The sequence below is a fragment of the Protopterus annectens genome, chromosome 5.part1 (assembly GCF_019279795.1).
Source record: "Protopterus annectens isolate FY-2018-M chromosome 5.part1, PAN1.0, whole genome shotgun sequence".
NCBI classification, from domain to species: domain Eukaryota; kingdom Metazoa; phylum Chordata; order Ceratodontiformes; family Protopteridae; genus Protopterus; species Protopterus annectens.
Genome location: NC_056736.1, coordinates 673,251,910 through 673,273,800, shown reverse-complemented (window position 1 = coordinate 673,273,800; position 21,891 = coordinate 673,251,910). Strand labels below are relative to the sequence as shown.

Here is a 21,891-nt window from a genome sequence, read left to right as displayed (position 1 = left end):
TAGGCTAAAGATCCAACATATCTTTTCCTTGATTTAAGGTATAAACCCTTCCTATTCATAACATAAGGACACTGCTTGCATGTTTTGCATTTAAATGTACCACACCTAGATGGTCCTTCATTCTCCTTCACTAACAGATTGGCCTCAAAACAGTCTTTTAAATTCATATTCCTTCTCTTAATAAAATGAGGTTTATTCCCTAAAATTTGTTTGAATTCTTCATTAGATGTTAAAATTGGCCAATACTTCTCCACAATCTTCTCTACTGCTGCACTTTCATTACAATTAGTGTGTATAAATGACTTAGTTTTTGTCCCTTATTGGCATTCTCTACTGTCACCATTTCGTGACTATGGACTTCACCCAGCAGGGGAAAATATTTTACTTTTCTACTAGCTATGACCTCCATGGCTATCGATTCAAACATTTGTGTGGGATAACCTCTTTCCATAAACAATGTTTTTAGGAAGGCAACTTCCTTTTTAAACACTTTTCCTTCTGTGCACATTCTGGAGGCTCTGATCAATTGCCCCTTTATAATCCCTTTCTTTTGGAATAGGGGGTGATAGCTATCAAAGTGTAAGTACGTGTTTGAAAAGCTTTCTTTCCTATGTATACTAGATTCAAAACACTGTTTTTCAAAATTCTTATACAAGCATACATCTAAGTAGTGCAAACTGTCATCCTTAATGCTGCTCGTGAATTTCAAAAAATTGGTACTTAAATTAATATAGCAAATAAATTTGTGTAATTCCCTCAGCCATCTATAGTGCTTTGTCTGTTGAGTGTTTGTCCCCGAGACCCTCTGGTGTGGTTTATCTTTTTTGTCCATATACCTTGGAAACTAGCAACTTAAACATTTGGCTCAGGGTGCTATGACAGAATCCTCCCATCCCAAGGGACAGCAGTCTGCCAAGAAGGCGGCCAAGAGACCTAGGTCTGACCCACTTCCTGTTTAGTCTACCCTGGACGTCTCTGTAGAAGCTAGTGAAATCCTTGAAAACTGTCTGGTGCTTGCATCTGATTCCTCTTCCGTGACTCTATTGGAGGCCATCATGGATCTGAACTCTCACACATCCTTGGAGGCTTTTCCAATGTCTTTTCCGGATATTGAGGGGGAACCTAGGTTGATTATGTGGGGGACCGAGAGGGATCTCAGATTTTAGTGAGGGATGACTACCATTATTCAGTCTCTCTATGATCTGTACCTCCTAGAGTACTTAGGGCAAACGTCCCACTGAAGAAAAAGCAGAAAACAATATCTATTTCTTGTGTTGCTAAAGATCCCGGAGTGACTAGCGGGATTTTACTCAGGGTCTGTTCATTACTTTAATGACCTTGCAACTTCCTCAAGGGGTGTCTGCCCCTGCCCCTTCCTCGTATTCCACCCCTGTTAAGAGGTCTAGGGAATTGGATTCCTCCGGTGAGGATTTGAATTCTGTGATGGACTGTTCTGTACACTCCTGTCAGATTCGTAGCCCTCTAGATTATGGTTTGGAGAAAGAGGATCCCTCAAGTCCAGATCCCCCCTTGGAAGAACTATCCTTTGTGGATACTATTGTCCATGTGATGGAGTATTTTAAGTGGGATTGCTGTCAGGTCTCTGATATCCCAAAGAGGTACTATGAGCTCCTACAAATGGAGTTTCCCAAGCTATGTGCTGTTCCCCTTGTTGTGGTAGCCCTCTTAAACACCCTTACTGCTACCTCTTTTGCTTCTGATTCTCAGCCTCCTCCTCCCAAGAAGCCTGACAGGTTCTACAAGTTGCCTTAGGATTGCAAGGTTTTATTTAAGTGCCTTTCTGCTTATCCTTCAGTGGTGTAAAGTGCCCTTCTGCTTATCCTTCAGTGGTTTCAGTCTCTTCTAATAAACTTTCTAAGTTGTTGCTATGTACTAAGCTCCTTCCTTTAGATAAGGACAGTCGAACTATGGAAAGGTTGGGTAAGAAAGTTTATACTCTGCCACCCTGTCATTTAGGGTTGTTAATTACCAGACCCACATGTCTAGGTATGTCTTTGCTGTGATGTCTGACCTTTTTGATTCGGCTGTTTTTTCCAGCTTTGGTGCACTTCTCAAGTTGCCCGTCATTCCATAAAATGCAGCTATCATGCTGCTGATGCCTCTTTCTAGGCTGCTGCCTTTGATTCTGTGATAACATGTTATTCTTGGCTACATCTTCACATGATGATGTCAAAGGCAAGCCTTTGGATGCACCTCTGTATAACTGAAATTCTTTTTGGGACAGCTGCTGCTGACCTGTTAACTCCCTGTAGGATACGGGTAAGGTCTTGTAGGATCTTAGACATATTTTTGTCTCCCCATCCCCAGATTCCAGAGGAATTACTCTTCTAAGCTTGCCTTTATTTGTAGGCAAACCTGCCCTCCTCCTAAGGGTAAGAAGGGATCTAGGTACATTTCTCTGCAAAATCCTCTCAAATGTCATCTCAGAACCTGTCTTCATTTGATGTTTGGCCTTCAGTTTACCTTGGCCAGGTCTTCTTGTCTCTCTTGATATGTCTCTTCCAGATACGCATCATATCAGCTCAGACAGTTATATACTGTTTATTATTTGTCATGGGTATTTTATGGTTTGGAAGTCCCTTCCCTCCATTTCAGGCATTCCTCATCCTCCTCTATAACATCTTCCTCCTTTACCGCAGGTTCTGCTATCCTTTTTGTATCAGTGCATTATTCAGCTTGTTCCCCCTACCGAGGTAGGGAGGGGGTTTTACTGCAGAATGTTTTTGATTCATCGGATGGAGGGTACATGAAGACCAATTCTGTATCATTCTCTGCTCAACACTTTTCTCAAGGTTTCTTCTTTACGGATGTTGTCCCTTTAGACTGTATTTCCGTTTCTTCCCCAGGCAATTTTGGTTTCTCTAGACTCAAAAGATGCCTATCTTCACATTCCTATTCACCCTGTTTTTATGAAATGTTTGCATTTATTTGTTTCTTCCTTGCATTTTCAGTTCTTTACTTTGCCCTTTATACTGTTCCAAGGGTGTTCACCAAATGCCTCGATACTGCCATTGCTTTTTGCAGGCTTTGTGGATACAGATTTTTCCTTGTCTGGAAAACCTGCTCATTAAAGCTCCTCCCAGTAGTCTATTGCAGGATCTTCAGTTTGCCACTTGTCTTTTGCAGTATGGGTTCATCATAAATCTCAAGAAATTAGTTCTAATACCCTCCTAGGATCATATATTTCTCAGGTGCACGCTTCAGATTGTTCCTATGCTGTCCCTTCTTCCTGCTCCCTAGGTTCTGTCACCAACCTTCTACCAGTCCCTTCTTCTTCCTCTCTCATGGCCAGGAAATTTCTCAAGGGTCTAGGATTTATGACCTCCAATATTCCCATTCTCCCTCTTGCCAAGCTCCACTTGAGGAAATTTCCATGATACTGCAAATCAGTGTGGCTTCATCTCTGCCACCCCCTGGTGTTCCATGTTACTTTTCTTTGTCTCAAGCTCTCAATTCAGGGCTTCCTTTCCAGGCTCCAATTCCTTATCAGGAACTGTTCATGGATGCCTCAGATTTGGGGCGGGGAGGTTCTTGTGGCTTTCTAAAGGTCCAAGATATCTGGCCCTCTCATCAGAGGTTAGACTATATCATTGTAAAAGGGCTGAGAGCCCTGCTTCTAGCCCTATAAGCTTTTCATTCTCTTTTCCACTCCAGCCTCCTCAGTCTTCACAGACAATGCCACTGTGTTGTGGTATGTCAACAAGTAGTGGTGTATGAGGTCCTTTCACCTTTGCAGGCCAGCTCTTCGGGTTTGGGATCTTGCTGTTATGCATCAAGTGACTCTTCAGGTGGTTTATATTCCTTCAAAGCACAATCTGGTGGCACGCTGTTAGAGCAGGTCTGGAACACATGCTCACAAATGGATGCATCACAGTGATATGTTCCTGGATAATAGTCAGTCAGTGGGGTATTCCTCTTGTTGATCTTTTTGCCTTCCCTCTGAAAATACAACTTACTTTATTTTGTCTTAGAGTTCCAAGTTCTCTGACCTGGAAAGTGGATGGTCTATCTTTTCTGTGGAAGGGGATGTTTCTATGTTCCCCCTTCCTCTGTTGCTGTGGATTCTGCACAATATCAGGCAGGTCTCACCCACAATTTTGCTGGTGACACCCTTTTGCACCAGACAGAATTGTTTCCCCTTTTTTCACACTGGGACACAGACATTCACTGCAAGTTGCCTCATCAGGTGGATGATCTTGCACAGGACAAGGGTTCTCTTATCCATCCTCACCTGTCTACTCTTCAACTGACACTGTGGATGATGGGGGGTTTTGATTCCTTTTAGGCAGGAGGCCATGAAACCTCCTACCAGAAAATCATACATGTCTAAATGGAAAATATTTTGCCTAGTGCCTCTCTTGCCATCAGGATCCCCCCTTTGTGGAGATTCCTCTGGTTCTCTCTTATCCGTGTGATCTGCTCCATGCTGGGTTGGCATACTTTACAGATCTGATGTCCTTTTCATTCGTCCTCACGACTGGGTTCTGGATCTGATCCTCTGATGTGACTGGGACACATTCTTACAAACTTAGATTCCAGCCTCGAGCTCCTCCCACTACCCACAATGTTGCACACTGTACTCAACCTCCGCAGATTTAGTTTCCTGCCATCGCTGACAGATGTGGTTCTCCAGTCTCAAGTGTTGGAGCTTTTTCCTTGATGCGACAGCGAAGTATATTTTACTAAATCTGTCTCCTTGATTTTCAACCCTTTCAGCTTTGTACCAACCCTCCCACTACTTTTCGCTGGCATAAGGGCTGTAGTTTGCACTTTAACTGCTCTTCCTTCTGCCTTTTTAGTCTCTTGTGAGATATCTGTGGTAAATTTCTTTCCCTTTTCTGTTTAAAAAGATGTAGTTTAAGTAGTGTAGATAGTTGACTTTTTAGAGTTTTTACCTGTTTGACAGTTAACTTCCTTTTCCTGGGTTAGAGCTAGTTCTTATTGTCATTGTTATTGCTATTTTTATTATGTCTGAGACCTGGTGGGTTTAAGTGCTGTTAGTGATGTGGACACAAAATCTCACACTCCAACACACACACACACACACATAGCAGATATATTTATTGCTTGGGTGCTGAACACCTATGGTCAGTCTGTACCATCTGCGAGAGGTTTAACCCCAGAGCCGTAGCTGACCGTAGAAATAAGTTGATTCTTCGAGGGCTGCTGCCTTCCTCCTCCTCTTCACCAGGGGCTCAAACCCCATCAAAATCATTTCACGGCTCCTCTGACCCTAAGAAGCATCCCTCATAAGACTTTGAAGGCCGCTTCAGAGCCATTTGCAAAGATATCTAAACCTTTGGATCCAAAGTCGTAGGACCCAAGACCTATTTTTGCTCCTGCAGATCGAGAACGTCTTTCCTCAGAGCCAACAGTACATATGATTATTTCTCCTAGACTTTCCACTCTTCCCACAGATCCTAGTTCTTCAGATACAAGAGTTCAGAGCCAAACTCCTGATGCATCCATTAGGTCAGTATCTCCAACCTTACCTACAAAAATTTTGCATACTCACCGGATAGTCAGTGGCTGCCTCCAGGAGCCTTTATAAAACAGATGTGGACAGGTTGATGTGGTTCCTCGGGACCTATATTCAGATGGGGCCTTGAGCTTATCATCCAGTCTCTAATCTGTGAGTGTTCCTGTGGCCCAGGTTATATCTCCTCCTCCAGTCCATCCTACCGTTTTGGAGCCGAAGGATGTTGGACACCCAAGAGAGTTGGCCTCTGATCCGAGGAAATGGGATTCCTTGACTCCAATGGTTACCCTGACCACCTCTGTTCTGAGATCCTCTGATCAGAGCAGGTCTCGGATTTCTGGTTTCGGCGTCAGATTTGGGGGTAGGGGGTTCAGCTCAGTCTTTATCGGAGACATCCCTTCCCCTCGGTGCTTCAGCTCTTGACTGTTCAGGTTCAATTCCTCCTAGAGACCTCAGATCTGTGAGTGTCCTTGCTGTTTCCTCCTCAGTTGCTTTGGTTTTTTTGGCTTTTTGGGTGGTGGAAAGGTTCTTCTCTTTCCACAGAGACTCAGCCTCTCATATCTGCGATCCTCCCCATCGTACCTCTTTGGATCTGACTTCTGAGCTTGTCATACCTGTCCAGGGTCAGCCTGCCTCAGCAAGCCTCCAAGACATGCCCCTAGAGGGAATATCATTTTCTTCTGATACCTTCTCTGATCATCCCAATGAGGAGGCCCCTCACAAGAACGCATGCAAAAAGAGGCACATAGATTCCACTCTGGAGTCTCTCACTGAGGACAAGGACTTTGATGGGGGAGAGAGATCCCCTCAGTCACCACCAAAAGACATCTCCTTTGGAGATACCCTAGCCATCTTTAGACATAGAGGTAGTTAGTCATCCCAAAATTCCTCAACTGGAAAGTCTGTGTTTTGGGGGGCTTTCAGGACCGCCCATCTACATTTTGGATGATCCGCGGTGGATGACCTTATAGATTTGTCTCCCGCCGGGCTTGGAAGGAGCTGGAGATGAATCAAATCAATACCAAAATATCCAGACAGGTTTCATTCTCCCCCAAGGACTGCGCTCATTGGACCAAGGGCATACCTGTAGATGCTGTGGTTGTGGCAGCAGCTACCAAAAAAGAGCTGAGCAGTGCTCAACTGTCCATCTCCCAAATAGGGAGTCCACAGAGCACTGGACACATTTAGTAAGCACATTTATGCCTCAGCTGCTTTCTTACTGAGAGCTTTAAATTATTTCGCACATTTTACTAGATTGTAGAGAGATCTGGTTAAGGAACCGTCTGACTTTTTAACTGAGACCATGTCGGTAGAGAACTTTAAAAAAGTATCTCCCAGATTGGCTGCTCTCTCTCTCTCTTCGTTATCTAACTCCTCCATTAGGCTCATCTCCCATTCAGTGGAGGGTTCCTCACGGGCAGCCATCTCAGGCATTGTTATCAGGAGACATCACAAATAATGAGAAAATAAATACACAATAACAGTTCAGTGGTAGAGGAAAAACTCCACTCGGCTACAGGACGCCAAATACCAACGAAAAATGGATAAATGTAAGTTCCAAAACTGAAGTAGATGATTCCAAAACAAAAGTTGGTAATTCCAATACACTATTTTATTGTAACCAAGTTAAGCGCTTTCGGCTGTACCCCAGCCTTCATCAGAACAACTAAAACACATAAGCAACGTGGTATTTATACACACCCACATCCAATTAACAAACATCTTATGGAAATCAATTAGTTAGTTAATAAAAACATTAAAAAGGCGCCAAATATTTTAAGAGACACAGTACTCAATAATATGTAAACATTCCCCTACACTAATGAAACACAAGACTTACAAAAAACTGTAAATGACTATAAAAAACTTATATAAATATGTATAATGAATTAAAAATAAATATATATATTTTCTTGAGTAAATATCCAAAATTCACAAAAGTTTTATATATATATATATATATATACAACTCATGGAATCTGGTCCCTCTAATACATATAAGTTTCCATAAAAAATGTACCAATTATATAAAATAATATGAAATAAATATAATTATATATGTATATAAATAATCATCCTACCAAAACATCAATATTCAAATAAGAGTTACTCAAGAGCTAAGAAGGGTTTTATGCTGATGAAATCATTGAGACCAGGTGGTCTCGTGGAATCTGTTAAAATTTGCCATTTACTTTCGCACGATAACAATTTCATTTTCCAATCCCCTCCAAATACGGTAGTATCCACCTGTTCTATTATTGAAAATAAAAAGCTGTGATCATCACCCTTTTCCAAAATGTGCTTGCACAATGCATTTTTGTTATCATGTTTCCTTATTCTATATAGATGTTCGTAGATGCGTCTATTAAGCTGCCTCTCTGTTTTACCCACATAATGGGCATTGCATTTGCTACAGACAGCCAAGTACACCACCTGTTTAGTTTTGCAGTTTCCCCTTATACATTTAATAGTGGTGTGACAGACGTCATCTAGTCTTATACTTTTATTGTTGTTGATATATTTACATTGTTTGCAGTTGCCACATTTCACCGTGCCTGTAAAAGTGGCTGAATTAGTTTGCATGTGATTACCCTTCTCTAATAGAGCTTTCAAATTAGGAGCTGTTTTGTATACACATCTCGGTTTGTTACCGAAGATCTGATCTTTATCTATGACGGTCAATGTATGCCAATATCTTTCCAAGATATCTTTGATGATGTGTATACTAGGGGAATACATGAGAACACATACCCTACCCAGTAGTGATTCGTGTGTGCCATCTCTAATAGGTGGTTTGTAGGTATCTAATAGCGGAGGATATTTCTTACCCCATTGTTTATAAACATAATTTATAACCTCATTAACCATGTTTTCAGGGTAAGATCTCTTGTTGAACATATCTCTGATTGTTCCAAGCTCTGATTCCAGGATGTGTATGTTGGACGACATCCTAGCCACACGAATGCATTGTCCCTTTAACACATTGTGGAAAACATATGGTGGATGATTACTGCTGTAATGTACGTAGTCATTCGAAAAAGTTGGTTTTCTGTACGTACTGGAGGTAAATCCACTTTCATTCTTCCTCAAAAGTACGTCTAGATATGAAATTTCTCGATGACTGTACTCGTACGTAAATTGTAAAAACTCCACTGTCTTGTTGAGATATATCATGAATTCCTTCAGTCTCTCTACAGATGCTTTCCACAAGATAAAAATGTCGTCAAGGTATCTGACGTATAGGGCAATGTCCTTGAAATAAGAACTCTTAAAAACACTTTCAGATTCCCACTCGGCCATAACCAGGTTTGCAAAGATGGGAGCACAGGCTGCTCCCATCGCCACTCCCCTGGTCTGCCTGAAATATTCTCCTTGGGATAAGATGTAATTATGGTCCAACACAAGTGACATCATGTCACATATGAGACTAACTTTCTCCCATGAATAGTCCGTAAATTTCTTGAGACTTCTTTCAAAATATTCTAAGCCTTCGGTCCTAGGTATGCATGAGAACAAATCAACGACATCCACTGTCAAAAATATCAAATTGGTGTCCCACACATCTTGGGTAATGACCCCCAAAAACCTCCAAGAATCTTTAATGATGTGTGGAATGTGGTCATAAGCCTTCTTGAGCCATCCATCAATAAGTTGACCTATTTTGAAGGATTTGGACCTCGAACCTGATACAATAGGGCGGAAGGGTGGTTGTTCAAGGGATTTGTGTATCTTTGGGATACCCACCATTTTGGCCAACACTGGATGATCTACCTTTAAAAAGGAATAAGTCTCGTTAGAGATCCTATTGTCTATAAGGTACTCCTCAATGATGAGGTCAATACGCTTGTGACCAATGTTGACCTGATTCAAGGAAATGTGTTCGTAGTTTCCTGAATTGTGTAAGATGTTATGTATCTCCAAATAGTATTCATCAGTAGAGAATACAACAGCCCCTCCACCCTTGTCAGGTTTCATGACTCTGATGCTCTTGTTGTTGATAAGGTCTAGGAGGCACTGTCTCTCCAAATTGGTTAGATTATCGGGGTCGCTATGTCTCTTATGGACCTTGTTGTAATATGTCCAATAAATATTGTTACAAACCAATTGTTCATAATTCTGTACATGTGGATTTGAGACTGGTATGAAGGTACTTTTTTTGGTGAGAGCGGTACCTGCTATGCCCTTCACCGTGTTCTTTGTGTCGGGATGCTTGTCAAATAATAATGCCAGATTCAGCTTCCTACAAAATTTCTTGATTTCTTTAATACAATCCAATAAATTCCATCCCTTCGTCGGTATAAATTTCATACCTTTGCTTAGAAGTTCTGCACACGTGTGGTTGATGTCCATACCCGAATAATTAAAAACCTTAAACCCATCATGTGTAATGATTCTAGGGTGGGCATCATGATCATATGATGTCGTCAGGTTCCCATTTGGTTGGGGAATATCACTAATAACTAACGGTGTAGGGTCCTCAACTAGAGGGATGTTATGTGACTCACATGTGTTCAGTACCTTAGTTTTGTGTCCCTCCATGCTGGATAAAACCTTCCCCCCTGAAAATTTTCTTCCTTGTGTGATTTGTTCACTTCATTTCTCCTAGATGGATACCTATTGTGTGTGACAATATTCTTCTGTCTTGGCCATACATATGCTCTGTCATTTTTATAAGCATCCTTATCCCGTTGTAATTTCTTTTCTTTCCTGTCCACAATATTTGACACACTATTTTCTGCATAATGAAACTGTTTCACATACAAATCCTTTAAACTGCTAAAATCAGAATGCTGTGTAATAGTGATATTGATGTTTTCTAATTCATCAGCTAACAAACTCAATTTAACATCCAAATGTTTGATAAACAATTTCATATAATCCTGTCCAAAACATTCAAATAACTTATTAAAATCATTCTCTACTTCAGATGTGTACTTTATCCCCAACGGTAGCTTAAAAAATCTCAAGCCTTTTGGTACAATATTGAGTGCAATACATTTTGTTAAATAACTACGGTCTATCTTGGTGTTCTTATATGCAATAAGCTTTTTACCATAGTCTAAAATACACTCTTTTAAAGACATGTGATTAATGTCCTTCTTGCCATCAATCTCATTCGTAGCTCTCATGTCCCTATCAAAATACTCATAACCATCACATAAAAACTTTTCAAATATGTCCTTTCCATTGCTAGTATAGCCCTTTGATGTATGACCATCATCGTGGTGGGCCAAATCTATTTGTTCAAGTACATGGAATCTGTTATAACTCATGGGGATGCTCCCCAAATTGGTATTTACAGTACCTGAATTATCCGTAGCAGTCCCTGCTCGATGGTTGCTGTTTTTGTGAATTTTCGGGTGGGCCCCTCCAAACTGATGGTCTAAGCGCTTCTTGCACAAGCTGAAATCAAATGTGCAGTCCTGTTCAGTAAATTCATGGCATTCGCTTAAGAGGAAATCGTCCTCGTTATGTGCTAAATCCAAATTGCGTGGTTTGGCAGCTCGACAAGCTGCCTGTGTCCCTGCTGTATGCTGCATCTCCGGAGGTTGATCAAAGGCTTCGTCCGTGTCCACAAATGCTTTTGGGAAGCCACAATCTGGTGTGCTGACCTCGTTACAAGCTTGTAGTCTCTGCCCAAAATTCCGCTTGTGCGTAGTATGTTCATTACGTACCGCGAGACCGTCAGCTTCATCCTCCGAGGTGGTGTGTATAAGTTGCGCTTGAACCAGCTCCATAGAGTCCCCACGTTGCTTCTCCTCTTTAGGTTTGCCGATGTTAGATGTCAATTCACTAAATAAGGTCACAAGCTTGTGTACCTCTTCCTGTAGAGCTGTAAGATCGGATCTTAGTTCCTGGATGACGTCCTTAGACAATGAAGCTGTGAGTTGTAATTCCTCTGCCATCTCGAAACTCACAAATAATGAGAAAATAAATACACAATAACAGTTCAGTGGTAGAGGAAAAACTCCGCTCGGCTACAGGACGCCAAATACCAACGAAAAATGGATAAATGTAAGTTCCAAAACTGAAGTAGATGATTCCAAAACAAAAGTTGGTAATTCCAATACACTATTTTATTGTAACCAAGTTAAGCGCTTTCGGCTGTACCCCATTACGTACATTACAGCAGTAATCATCCACCATATGTTTTCCACAATGTGTTAAAGGGACAATGCATTCGTGTGGCTAGGATGTCGTCCAACATACACATCCTGGAATCAGAGCTTGGAACAATCAGAGATATGTTCAACAAAAGATCTTACCCTGAAAACATGGTTAATGAGGTTATAAATTATGTTTATAAACAATGGGGTAAGAAATATCCTCCGCTATTAGGTACCTACAAACCACCTATTAGAGATGGCACACACGAATCACTACTGGGTAGGGTATGTGTTCTCATGTATTCCCCTAGTATACACATCATCAAAGATATCTTGGAAAGATATTGGCATACATTGACCGTCATAGATAAAGATCAGATCTTGGGTAACAAACCGAGATGTGTATACAAAGCAGCTCCTAATTTGAAAGCTCTATTAGAGAAGGGTAATCACATGCAAACTAATTCAGCCACTTTTACAGGCACGGTGAAATGTGGCAACTGCAAACAATGTAAATATATCAACAGCAATAAAAGTATAAGACTAGATGACGTCTGTCACACCACTATTAAATGTATAAGGGGAAACTGCAAAACTAAACAGGTGGTGTACTTGGCTGTCTGTAGCAAATGCAATGCCCATTATGTGGGTAAAACAGAGAGGCAGCTTAATAGACGCATCTACGAACATCTATATAGAATAAGGAAACATAACAAAAATGCATTGTGCAAGCACATTTTGGAAAAGGGTGATGATCACAGCTTTTTATTTTCAATAATAGAACAGGTGGATACTACCGTATTTGGAGGGGATTGGAAAATGAAATTGTCATCGTGCGAAAGTAAATGGCAAATTTTAACAGATTCCACGAGACCACCTGGTCTCAATGATTTCATCAGCATAAAACCCTTCTTAGCTCTTGAGTAACTCTTATTTGAATATTGATGTTTTGGTAGGATGATTATTTATATACATATATAATTATATTTATTTCATATTATTTTATATAATTGGTACATTTTTTATGGAAACTTATATGTATTAGAGGGACCAGATTCCATGAGTTGTATATATATATATATATATATAAAACTTTTGTGAATTTTGGATATTTACTCAAGAAAATATATATATTTATTTTTAATTCATTATACATATTTATATAAGTTTTTTATAGTCATTTACAGTTTTTTGTAAGTCTTGTGTTTCATTAGTGTAGGGGAATGTTTACATATTATTGAGTACTGTGTCTCTTTTAAAATATTTGGCGCCTTTTTAATGTTTTTATTAACTAACTAATTGATTTCCATAAGATGTTTGTTAATTGGATGTGGGTGTGTATAAATTCCACGTTGCTTATGTGTTTTAGTTGTTCTGATGAAGGCTGGGGTACAGCCGAAAGCGCTTAACTTGGTTACAATAAAATAGTGTATTGGAATTACCAACTTTTGTTTTGGAATCATCTACTTCAGTTTTGGAACTTACATTTATCCATTTTTCGTTGGTATTTGGCGTCCTGTAGCCGAGCGGAGTTTTTCCTCTACCACTGAACTGTTATCAGGAGACATGGCTGGATGAGGCTTTGCGACTTTGTGGAACCTTTCAAGGTGTCCTTTGTCAGTGCCTTCTTTGGCTCATCTTTGTTCTGGCCTTCAGTCAAAGATAATCTGAGCCACAATGAGAAGGAAGGAAAGATTCTTTCTGCTGTAGGAATAGAGATGTTCTTCGTCTTCCATTGCTGCAGTCCTGACTATTGGGTATAGTCCGCGTCCAGTCGGCCCGAATACCAGAGTATAAGGCTGACGTCGGTCAGGGCGCATTAGACTGACGTCAGTACGTCAGGGTACTAATGCGCATGACCGACGTCATATCCTCAGTCTTTTTTGCCGCATGGTCCGATGCAGAAGCAGTTTTGCGAGTGCAGGTTGGCGTACTGAAATATTTCCGAAACCGGAGTTTCAGACCGAAACAGAGTTGGCTAAGTACCCCGTTGGGGAACATTTTGGTTTTTTCTTGCCTCAGTATTTTACCGGATGTCAGAAAAAGTGAATAACTGTATTTCTTGTGGGAAACAGATACCTCATAGGGATTATCATACCTTGTGTATACCTTGTTTAGGGCCTGAGCACGACGTTGTTGGTTGCTGCTCTTGTGCTAGGTTTAACAAACGCACTATTAAGAGGAGGTTAGACTGTGCCAGGTTAGTGTTTGGGAAGCGTTGCAATTATAAAATGCCGTCGGATGCTCAGACGTCCGCTTCCTCCAAGAAGCGCAAGGATAAAACAGTGAAGCCTAGGGTTGAGGAACCGGCAGTCCTGGACGTCGGTTCTTTGGAAGGCTCAGTGGAGCCGGAGGTTTTGCCAGGAGTTTCCATGGAGTCCCAGGCAGAAACTATACTCTTACAGGATGTGCCTTCTCAGGAGGTAGGCCAGGCTGAGGGGGCTTCTCAGGTGACTGTTCTTCCCTCTCTTCCCAAGGTTGTTAGGGCCTCTCCTTCTGTTGCCAAAACTTCTATGAGAGGTAGGCCTACTTCAGCTTCAGTGGGGGCTTCTCCTACCATTTCAGGTTCTGTACCTAAGAAACATATGCTTAAGATGGCAGAAGATTTGATTACTATGATTAGGGGTTCTATGCCCCCGCCTGACAAGAGGCCTAGGGTGGAACCTGAGTTTGAGAGTTTTGAACAGTGTTCTGAGGCTTCAGAATCTTCTGTGGAAGATTTGCAGGAGTATCCTACCTATTCTGATTCTGATGTGGATGATTCCACTCCTACAGCATCTCCACCGGAGGATTTCTCATTTTCAGAGACTTTGCATTCCATGAGGGAGCACTTTAAATGGGAAGGCCAGGATTACTCTGACTCCAGGAAAAGGCTTAGGGAGTTCTTGTTTTTACCCCAGCATAGGCCTTTAGCTATTCCTCCTGTGTTGAATGTGGTGGAAGATGTTTTTGCAGAGGCTTCCCTGAACCCTGACTCTTTGCCTCCTGCTCCTGTTAAGCCTGATAGGTATTATAGGGTGCCCGAAGCTCATAAATATTTGTTTAAGAGTCCTAGGGCGGACCCAGAAACTATTTCCCAGGGGCCTAAAGGTGTAAAAGCTTCTGTGGTTAAAAATCCTGTCCCCACTGATAAAGAGGCGAGGGCTTTGGATAGGTGGGGAAAGAAAGTGTATACTTCTTCCACTCTAGCCATGAGAGCTTTGAATTGTCAGTTTCACATGTTAAAATATCAGAATTACCTTCTTTCACAATTGAAATCTAAGGTGGATGCTTTGGCGGAAGGTATTGAGTGTAAAGAGTTGCTGGATTTGGTTCATGTGTCCGAACAAGTGGGTAAGCATTCTTTGCAATGTGGTTTTGATGCTGTACAGGCCTCCTCGAGGGTGGCTGCTACCAGCTCTGTTCTTCACAGGCATGCCTGGTTGAAGGATCAGAATTTAGCTGAGCATGTTAAGACAAGGATTTTGGATGCTCCTTTACAGTCTGATGTGTTGTTTGGTTCGCCTGTGGAAGCTGTTTTAAAGAAAATGGAGGACAAAGCTAAGTCTATGCAAACTGTTAAAGATTTGTTGCAGGTGCAGCCACCGAAGTTTAGTAGAAATTGGCCTGCTAAGGGGTGGACATATCCTGCTTATGATTCTCAGTCTAGGGGTAGGTCTAGACGTGGTAGGGGCAGGGCTCAAAGTTCTTTTAGGCCTAGAACAGGAGTTCACCTGCTCAGACTTCTGGTGAGGGCAGGGGTCAGTCCTTTCGTAAACAGACCCAATGACCTGTTTTTTCAGCTGCCAGCAGATTCACGTCTGGCAGCTCCTTTGGGGGGAAGACTGTCTCTTTTCAAAGAAACTTGGGATTTAATTACTCAAGACAAATGGGTGTTGGATATCATTCACCACGGTTACAGATTTTATTTCCATACAATGCCCCCTTTCAAGGGCATGCCAGACGTTCCTCCTCTACAAAGAAAAGAGGCTCACAAGCAAGTTTTACAGTTACTTCACATAGGGGCCATTCAGCCAGTCCCTGTGTCAGAGAGGGGCCTAGGATTTTATTCTCGCCTGTTCCTTGTACCAAAGAAGGGGAACACGTGGAGACCAATTTTGGATTTATCTCTCCTCAACACGTTTTTGGACATTCCCAAGTTCAAGATGTTGACGTTGCAACAGCTTTTACCTCTGCTGGGCAAAGATCACTGGATGGTAACTTTAGATCTCAAGGAAGCTTACCTTCATGTGCCTATAAGGCTAAGTTGCAGAAAGTATCTGCGGTTTCGAGCTGGAAATTCTCATTATCAGTTCTCTGCATTGCCCTTTGGCTTATCTACTGCGCCCAGAGTATTCACAAAGGTTCTGGCTCCAGTGATAGCTTACTTCAGGCTTCAAGGAATTCAAATCTATCCTTACTTGGACGACTGCCTGATACTGGCTCAAGAAAAGGAAGACCTTCTACAGCATCTGGAATATGTTATAGCAGTGCTAAGATGCCTAGGGTATTCTGTGAACGAAATAAAGTCCAGTCTAGTACCCTCTCAAGACATGTGCTTTCTGGGTGTGAGACTGAATACAGCAGCCCAGATGGCCTTTTTAACCCCGGACAAACAAAAGAGTCTGTCACTTTACTTCCATCAACTATCTCATCAGTCCGTGCTGACTGCAAGGACAGTCCTTCAAGCATTAGGGTTCATGGCATCTTGTATTCTGGTGCTTCCCAATGCCAAACTGCATATGAGGAAGCTACAATGGTATCTCATAAATGTTTGGACACAGCACTGCCAGGAATTGGACACTGTGATTCAAATATTACCTTGCCTTCAAAAGAATTCTTGTGGTGGGCTCAGGAATGTCACCTAAACAAGGGACTCTCTGTGACCCGGCCAGAGGCAAGTCAGATTTTAACGACAGATGCCTCGGACATTGCTTGGGGAGCTCATCTAAATGGAAAGTGGATACAAGACAAGTGGCCTGCCAGACTACAGCATCTACATATCAACATGAAGGAGATGTTAGCAGTCCAGTTTGCATTAATGGCTTTCAAGGAGTTACTTCTTCCAGGGCAGGTGTTGATTCTAACAGACAACACAACTGTCATGTGGTACATCAACAAGCAAGGGGGAACACATTCTTATCCTCTATGCAGGCTAGCAATGATTTTATGGGAGTCTGCGCTAAGCTTGCAACTAACTCTTCAGGCAAGGTTTCTGCCAGGAGCACAGAACTCCTTAGCAGATGTGTTAAGCAGACAAATCATGGATCCCCACGAGTGGAAACTGGATCTTCATGTATTTCAGAAACTGACAGTGTCATGGGGAACTCCAGACATAGATCTGTTCGCTTCTCCACTAAACCACCAGCTGCCAAACTATTGCACAAAGGGGTTTCATCACACAGCTTGGAAAGTGGATGCTCTGTCTTTCAGTTGGAAAAACCTTCATGTGTATGCCTTTCCACCTCTACCTCTTCTTCCAAAGGTACTATTAAAGGTCAGACAAGACAGGCCAAGGATGATTTTGATAGCTCCAGATTGGCCTCGACAACACTGGTACCCACTACTACGGAGTCTGGTAAAGAAGCCTCCATGGCCTTTACCTCTGATTCCTCATCTGTTATCTCAGAAGGACGGTCATCTGCTCAATGTCAAGCTTCACTCTCTTCATCTAACAGCCTGGCATATTCTGTGTTGAAACACAGCAGGTCTCAACTTCCTCAACAAGTTTTAAATGTGATTATGGAAGCTAGAAGACCTAGTACAAGGAGAGTGTACGCAGAAAAATGGAAGAGATTTTTATTTTGGAGTACAGCAAAGAATTTGGAGATTTCAGAGCCTAATTTGAGTGTGGCTCTTCAATATCTTACTGAATTATTGGACAAAGGTTTGTCCTTCTCTTCCATAAAGATTCATGCTGCAGCAATTTCAGCTCACTATGATTGTGACCCACCTTTGTTTTCGCATCCTTTGTTCAAGCAGTTTCTTAGAGGGCAAAGAATATAAGACCCCCACGCATAGCTCCTACTCCTGCTTGGGATCTCAATTTTGTGTTGGAAAAACTTACTCTACAACCTTTTGAGCCTGCAGCTACTGCTGAATTGAAATATTTGTCATGGAAGACTGCTTTTCTGTTGGCTATTACTTCTGCAAGAAGGGTGTCTGAGTTGCAGGCCCTTATGGCAGTAGAGCCCTTTTGATTTTCCATAAGGATAGGGTATCATTACGTACTAATCCTTCTTTTATGCCTAAGGTGGTTTCTAGTGTGGCTTTAAACCAAACTATTCATTTGCCTACGTTTTTGCAGATCCTCAAAATAAAGGGGAAAAGATTTTGCACACTTTAGATGTACACAGGCAATTGCGTTATTATTTAAGCAGGACTAAGGATTTTAGGCAGTCTCAGCAGTTGTTTGTTTCTTTTGCTTTGAGTTCTCAGGGCAAGCCTGTGTCAAAACAAACTATTTCTAGGTGGATTGGCTTTTGCATTGCATTTTGTTATTCCCATCATGGCAAGGAGATTCCAGCTGGGATTAGGCCTCATTCCACTAGGGCTACTGCCACTTCAACAGCATTTCTAAGGGGTGGCAACTAAGGATATTCTGGAAGCAGCTACTTGGAGTTCAGTGCATACTTTCTCTAGGCATTATCACCTTCCTATCTACTCTAAGTCTAGGGCTGGTTTTGCCACAGCTGTTTTACAAGGCATGTTGTCAGCTCCTACTACTTTATAATTTGCCAGCCTCCCTTACCTCTGCTTTGGGATTCTACCCAATAGTCAGGACTGCAGCAATGGAAGACGAAGAACATAGTACAGTTTTGTACCTACCATAAATGTAGATGTTCGAGGATTCCATTGCTGCAGTCCAATTTACCTCCCTCCTTCCCTCTGTATTTAGGGGTGGTTGTGTAGGTGAGTTTACATGCTTATATTTTTGTATATATTGTTGTATATATTGTACATGTTTTTGGTGCAGGTTTTTTGGGACTTGTCTTTTTAGGGTCTTCTGACATCTGGGGCAAGAAAAGACTGAGGATATGACGTCGGTCATGCGCATTAGTACCCTGACGTACTGACGTCAGTCTAATGCGCCCTGACCGACGTCAGCCTTATACTCTGGTATTCGGGCCGACTGGACGCGGACTATACCCAATAGTCAGGACTGCAGCAATGGAATCCTCGAACATCTACATTTATGGTAGGTACAAAACTGTACTTTTTCTTCCCCTCAACAGACTTTCTCAAGAAGCCAGCAGGAACTAAGAAAACCTGGTTCAAAAACTCCTGAAGGTCTTTTCAAGGGCAATGCATGGATTCTTTCTCCAGATGCAGAGGAGGTTTCAATGGGAGATGCTGCCCAAGAGCAGAGGGGGTCTACAAAATCAAGGATTTAGGGAACCTTTCTCTGATAAGCCCTACTAGCGCTCCTGCAGGACTGCCCGACTTTTCTAGTCTAGAAACAGCCGGGGCCTGTTTTTCGCTACACCCAAATGCCTGGACTGAAATAACTACAAATATATGATTTTTAAGCATAATTTCCACAGGCTTTTATATTCCCTTTTTCCTTCCACCTCCAGAGAAACGAAGGAAACTCCATGACGTGTCACACAATCATAGGGAGTATGCAGTATGAGAAATCCACAAAGTACTGCAAAAAAGAGTCATTCAAACAGTCCTAGCCGAACAAAGAGAATTTAGAACTAACTCCCTTTTTATTCCCAAAGAAAACCGGGGACCTGAGAGCAGTTTTGCATTTAAGCAGTCTAAATCATTACATGAAAAAGTTAAAGTTCTGGATGGTCATGGTTCAGTCTATACTGCTGCTTTTTTGGAAGGACAGATTGGATGTGCTTGATAAACTTGAAAGATACGTACTACCACATCAGGGTGGACAGATGCTCTAGAAGTCATCTGTGCTTTTGGCTTGGAGCCAATCACTTCCAGTTCAGAGTACTACCCCTTGGATTCACCATAGCCCCCAAGGTGTTAACCAAATGTTTGGCAGTAGTCACAGCTCACCTCAGACTGCAAGGATTCCAGGTGTTTCCGTATTTAGATGACTGGCTTCTTACTGCTCCAACCAAGTATGAATACACAGAGGCCAGAAATTATTTATTTCAAATTTCCAACAACCTGTCCATCTCTAGAAACCTGGAAAAATCTCTTCTATCCCTGGTTCAAAAGCTGGAATTCATTGGCATTCTTTGGATATGACTACTCAAGTAGCGTCTTTGTCCCCCAATCACACCCATATGTTGAAATACCATGTTCAAACTATTTTAGATCTCCCTTCACCAGCGAGGTTAATTCTTCAAGCTCTGGGTTGCATGGTGGCTGCCATCAATCTTGTTCCATTGGGCCAATTTTTTATGCAAGTTCTCCAGTGGACACTGGCTGTTCAATGATCTATTCTTTACCAGCTTTTATCTTTTCTTATCAGATTGACTCCCATTTGCAAAAGGCACTTACTGTTGTGGATTCTTTTGAATTACCTGCTCCTCAGCCGACTGTTTATACTTCCCTCCCCATAGCCACTGTGACCACAGGCACTTCCCATCTAGGGTGGGAGGGGGCATTTCAAGAGAAAGATGGTCCAAGACACATGGACTTCATTAGAGATCAGATTGCATATCAGTGTTCTAGAGATGAGAGAGGTCCTCCTAACATTGCAAGCCTTTCGGGACGTTCTCCCTTTAAGAACTATTGCAGTTCACACAGACATGTCAGTAGTCTGGTATATCGACAACGAAGGAGGAACCCAATCATATCCTCTGTGCAGAGAGGCTTTGAGGATCTGGGAATGGGGGATATCGTCAGACTGATTTCTGATTGCAACTCGTATATTGGGAAGTCCAACATTCTGGCAGACAGACTCAGCAGGTCCATTTTGACCCCGCACAAGTGGTCTCTTGATCCATCAGTAGGGAATCTGATTTTCAGCCATTGGGGTTACCCCACCTGCGATCAGTTTGTGTTCCCACATTACAATAAGGGCAGTTTCCTTTATGCTTATCCCCTGTTACTGCTGATCCTGAAGTTTATACAGACTGCAAAAAGGTTGAAGACCTCAGGTATTCTCATTGCTTACTACTGACCTCATCAGATATGGCTCCTGTTCCTCTCGTGTCACTTGAAATATCTTCCATTGATACTGGAACCCAGACAGGACCTTCTTTCTCACCCATGGGAAGGTGTACATCAAAATTTAGCCACTCTCAAACTGACCACTTGGTTTCTCCAATTCCAGTGATTATTTAAGGGTCCAGGCTCTCTCCCCCTGTTAAGGATATAGTTTTGGCATCTAAGAAAGCTCCAGCTAAGAAGGGTATACAGGAGCAAATGAAAAAGGTTTGCCATTTGGGCTTCTAAAGAGAATGCTAATCCTTTCTCAGCTTCAGTCTCCACCATCCTTCTTTTTCTTACCTCCGTTTTCAAGGAAGGGGCTAGTTTAACCACAGTCATGCTTCATTTGGCAGCCATATCCAATTTTAATGCTGGAGACTTTTCTGGTCCCTTGTCAGTGTCTAGATTATACAAAGCTTTTATCAAGGGAGTCTTCCTCCTCAGATCCCAGATTAAAGACCCATCTCCCCATTGCGATCTCTCTGTTGTACTCGAAGGTTTAAGTTAAAAGCTCTTTGAACTAGCTAGTGACATGAAGTACTTCTCTTGGAAAACGGTCTCTTTGTTGGCCATTAAATCAGCTAAAAGAATCTGAGAGTAGCACCCTTTCATCCAGTTTTTCAGAAAGATAGGGTCTCCCTTTGTACTAATCCTTCTTTCATGACCAAAGTAGCTACAGAGTCTAACATTAATCATTCAATCCAACTGCTAGTTTTCTTTCCAAATTTCACTGGTAAGGTTGAGTATTTGCTACATCTTATTTATGTTTACAGACTGGCACTGTTTTATTGTCGCAGAACAAAACAATGTAGAAAATCTGATATTTGTGTCCTTTTCACACAACCATCTAGGCCTTGCAGTATCCAAAGTTACACTGTCTAAATGGATTATAAACTGTACGTTTTTCATTTATTCCATCTGTGGCCTGAAATTACATTGTCTTGCAAAAGCACATTTTACTACATCTATGGCTGCTTCAGCTGCTTTTTCCTCTAGAGTTTCCATCGATGATATTTGTGCAACAGCTACTTGGTCAAAATCTCAGCGTTCGTGATGTATTACAAATTGTACATGGTCTCCAGAAGGAGAGCTTCTTTTGGTTCAACAGTGCTCTGGCATGTCCTTCATTGAGGCCACCCAAGAGTTACAAAGCTGGGGACTCTGACCCAGTGATGAGGAAGA

The 21,891-nt window shown here is 41.9% G+C and overlaps 1 protein-coding gene across 1 annotated transcript in view; it reads left to right on the top strand.

Annotated features, from left to right (window-relative positions):
* The window catches only part of LOC122803253, a 1,850,609-nt gene extending 1,842,548 nt beyond the window's left edge, over positions 1 to 8,061 (top strand). Inside the window, exon 10 of the mRNA XM_044072846.1 lies at positions 8,037 to 8,061. Coding sequence (XP_043928781.1) covers positions 8,037 to 8,061 — 25 coding nt within the window. The remainder of the gene's footprint in view (positions 1 to 8,036) is intronic.
* The last annotated feature ends 13,830 nt before the right edge of the window (positions 8,062 to 21,891 follow it).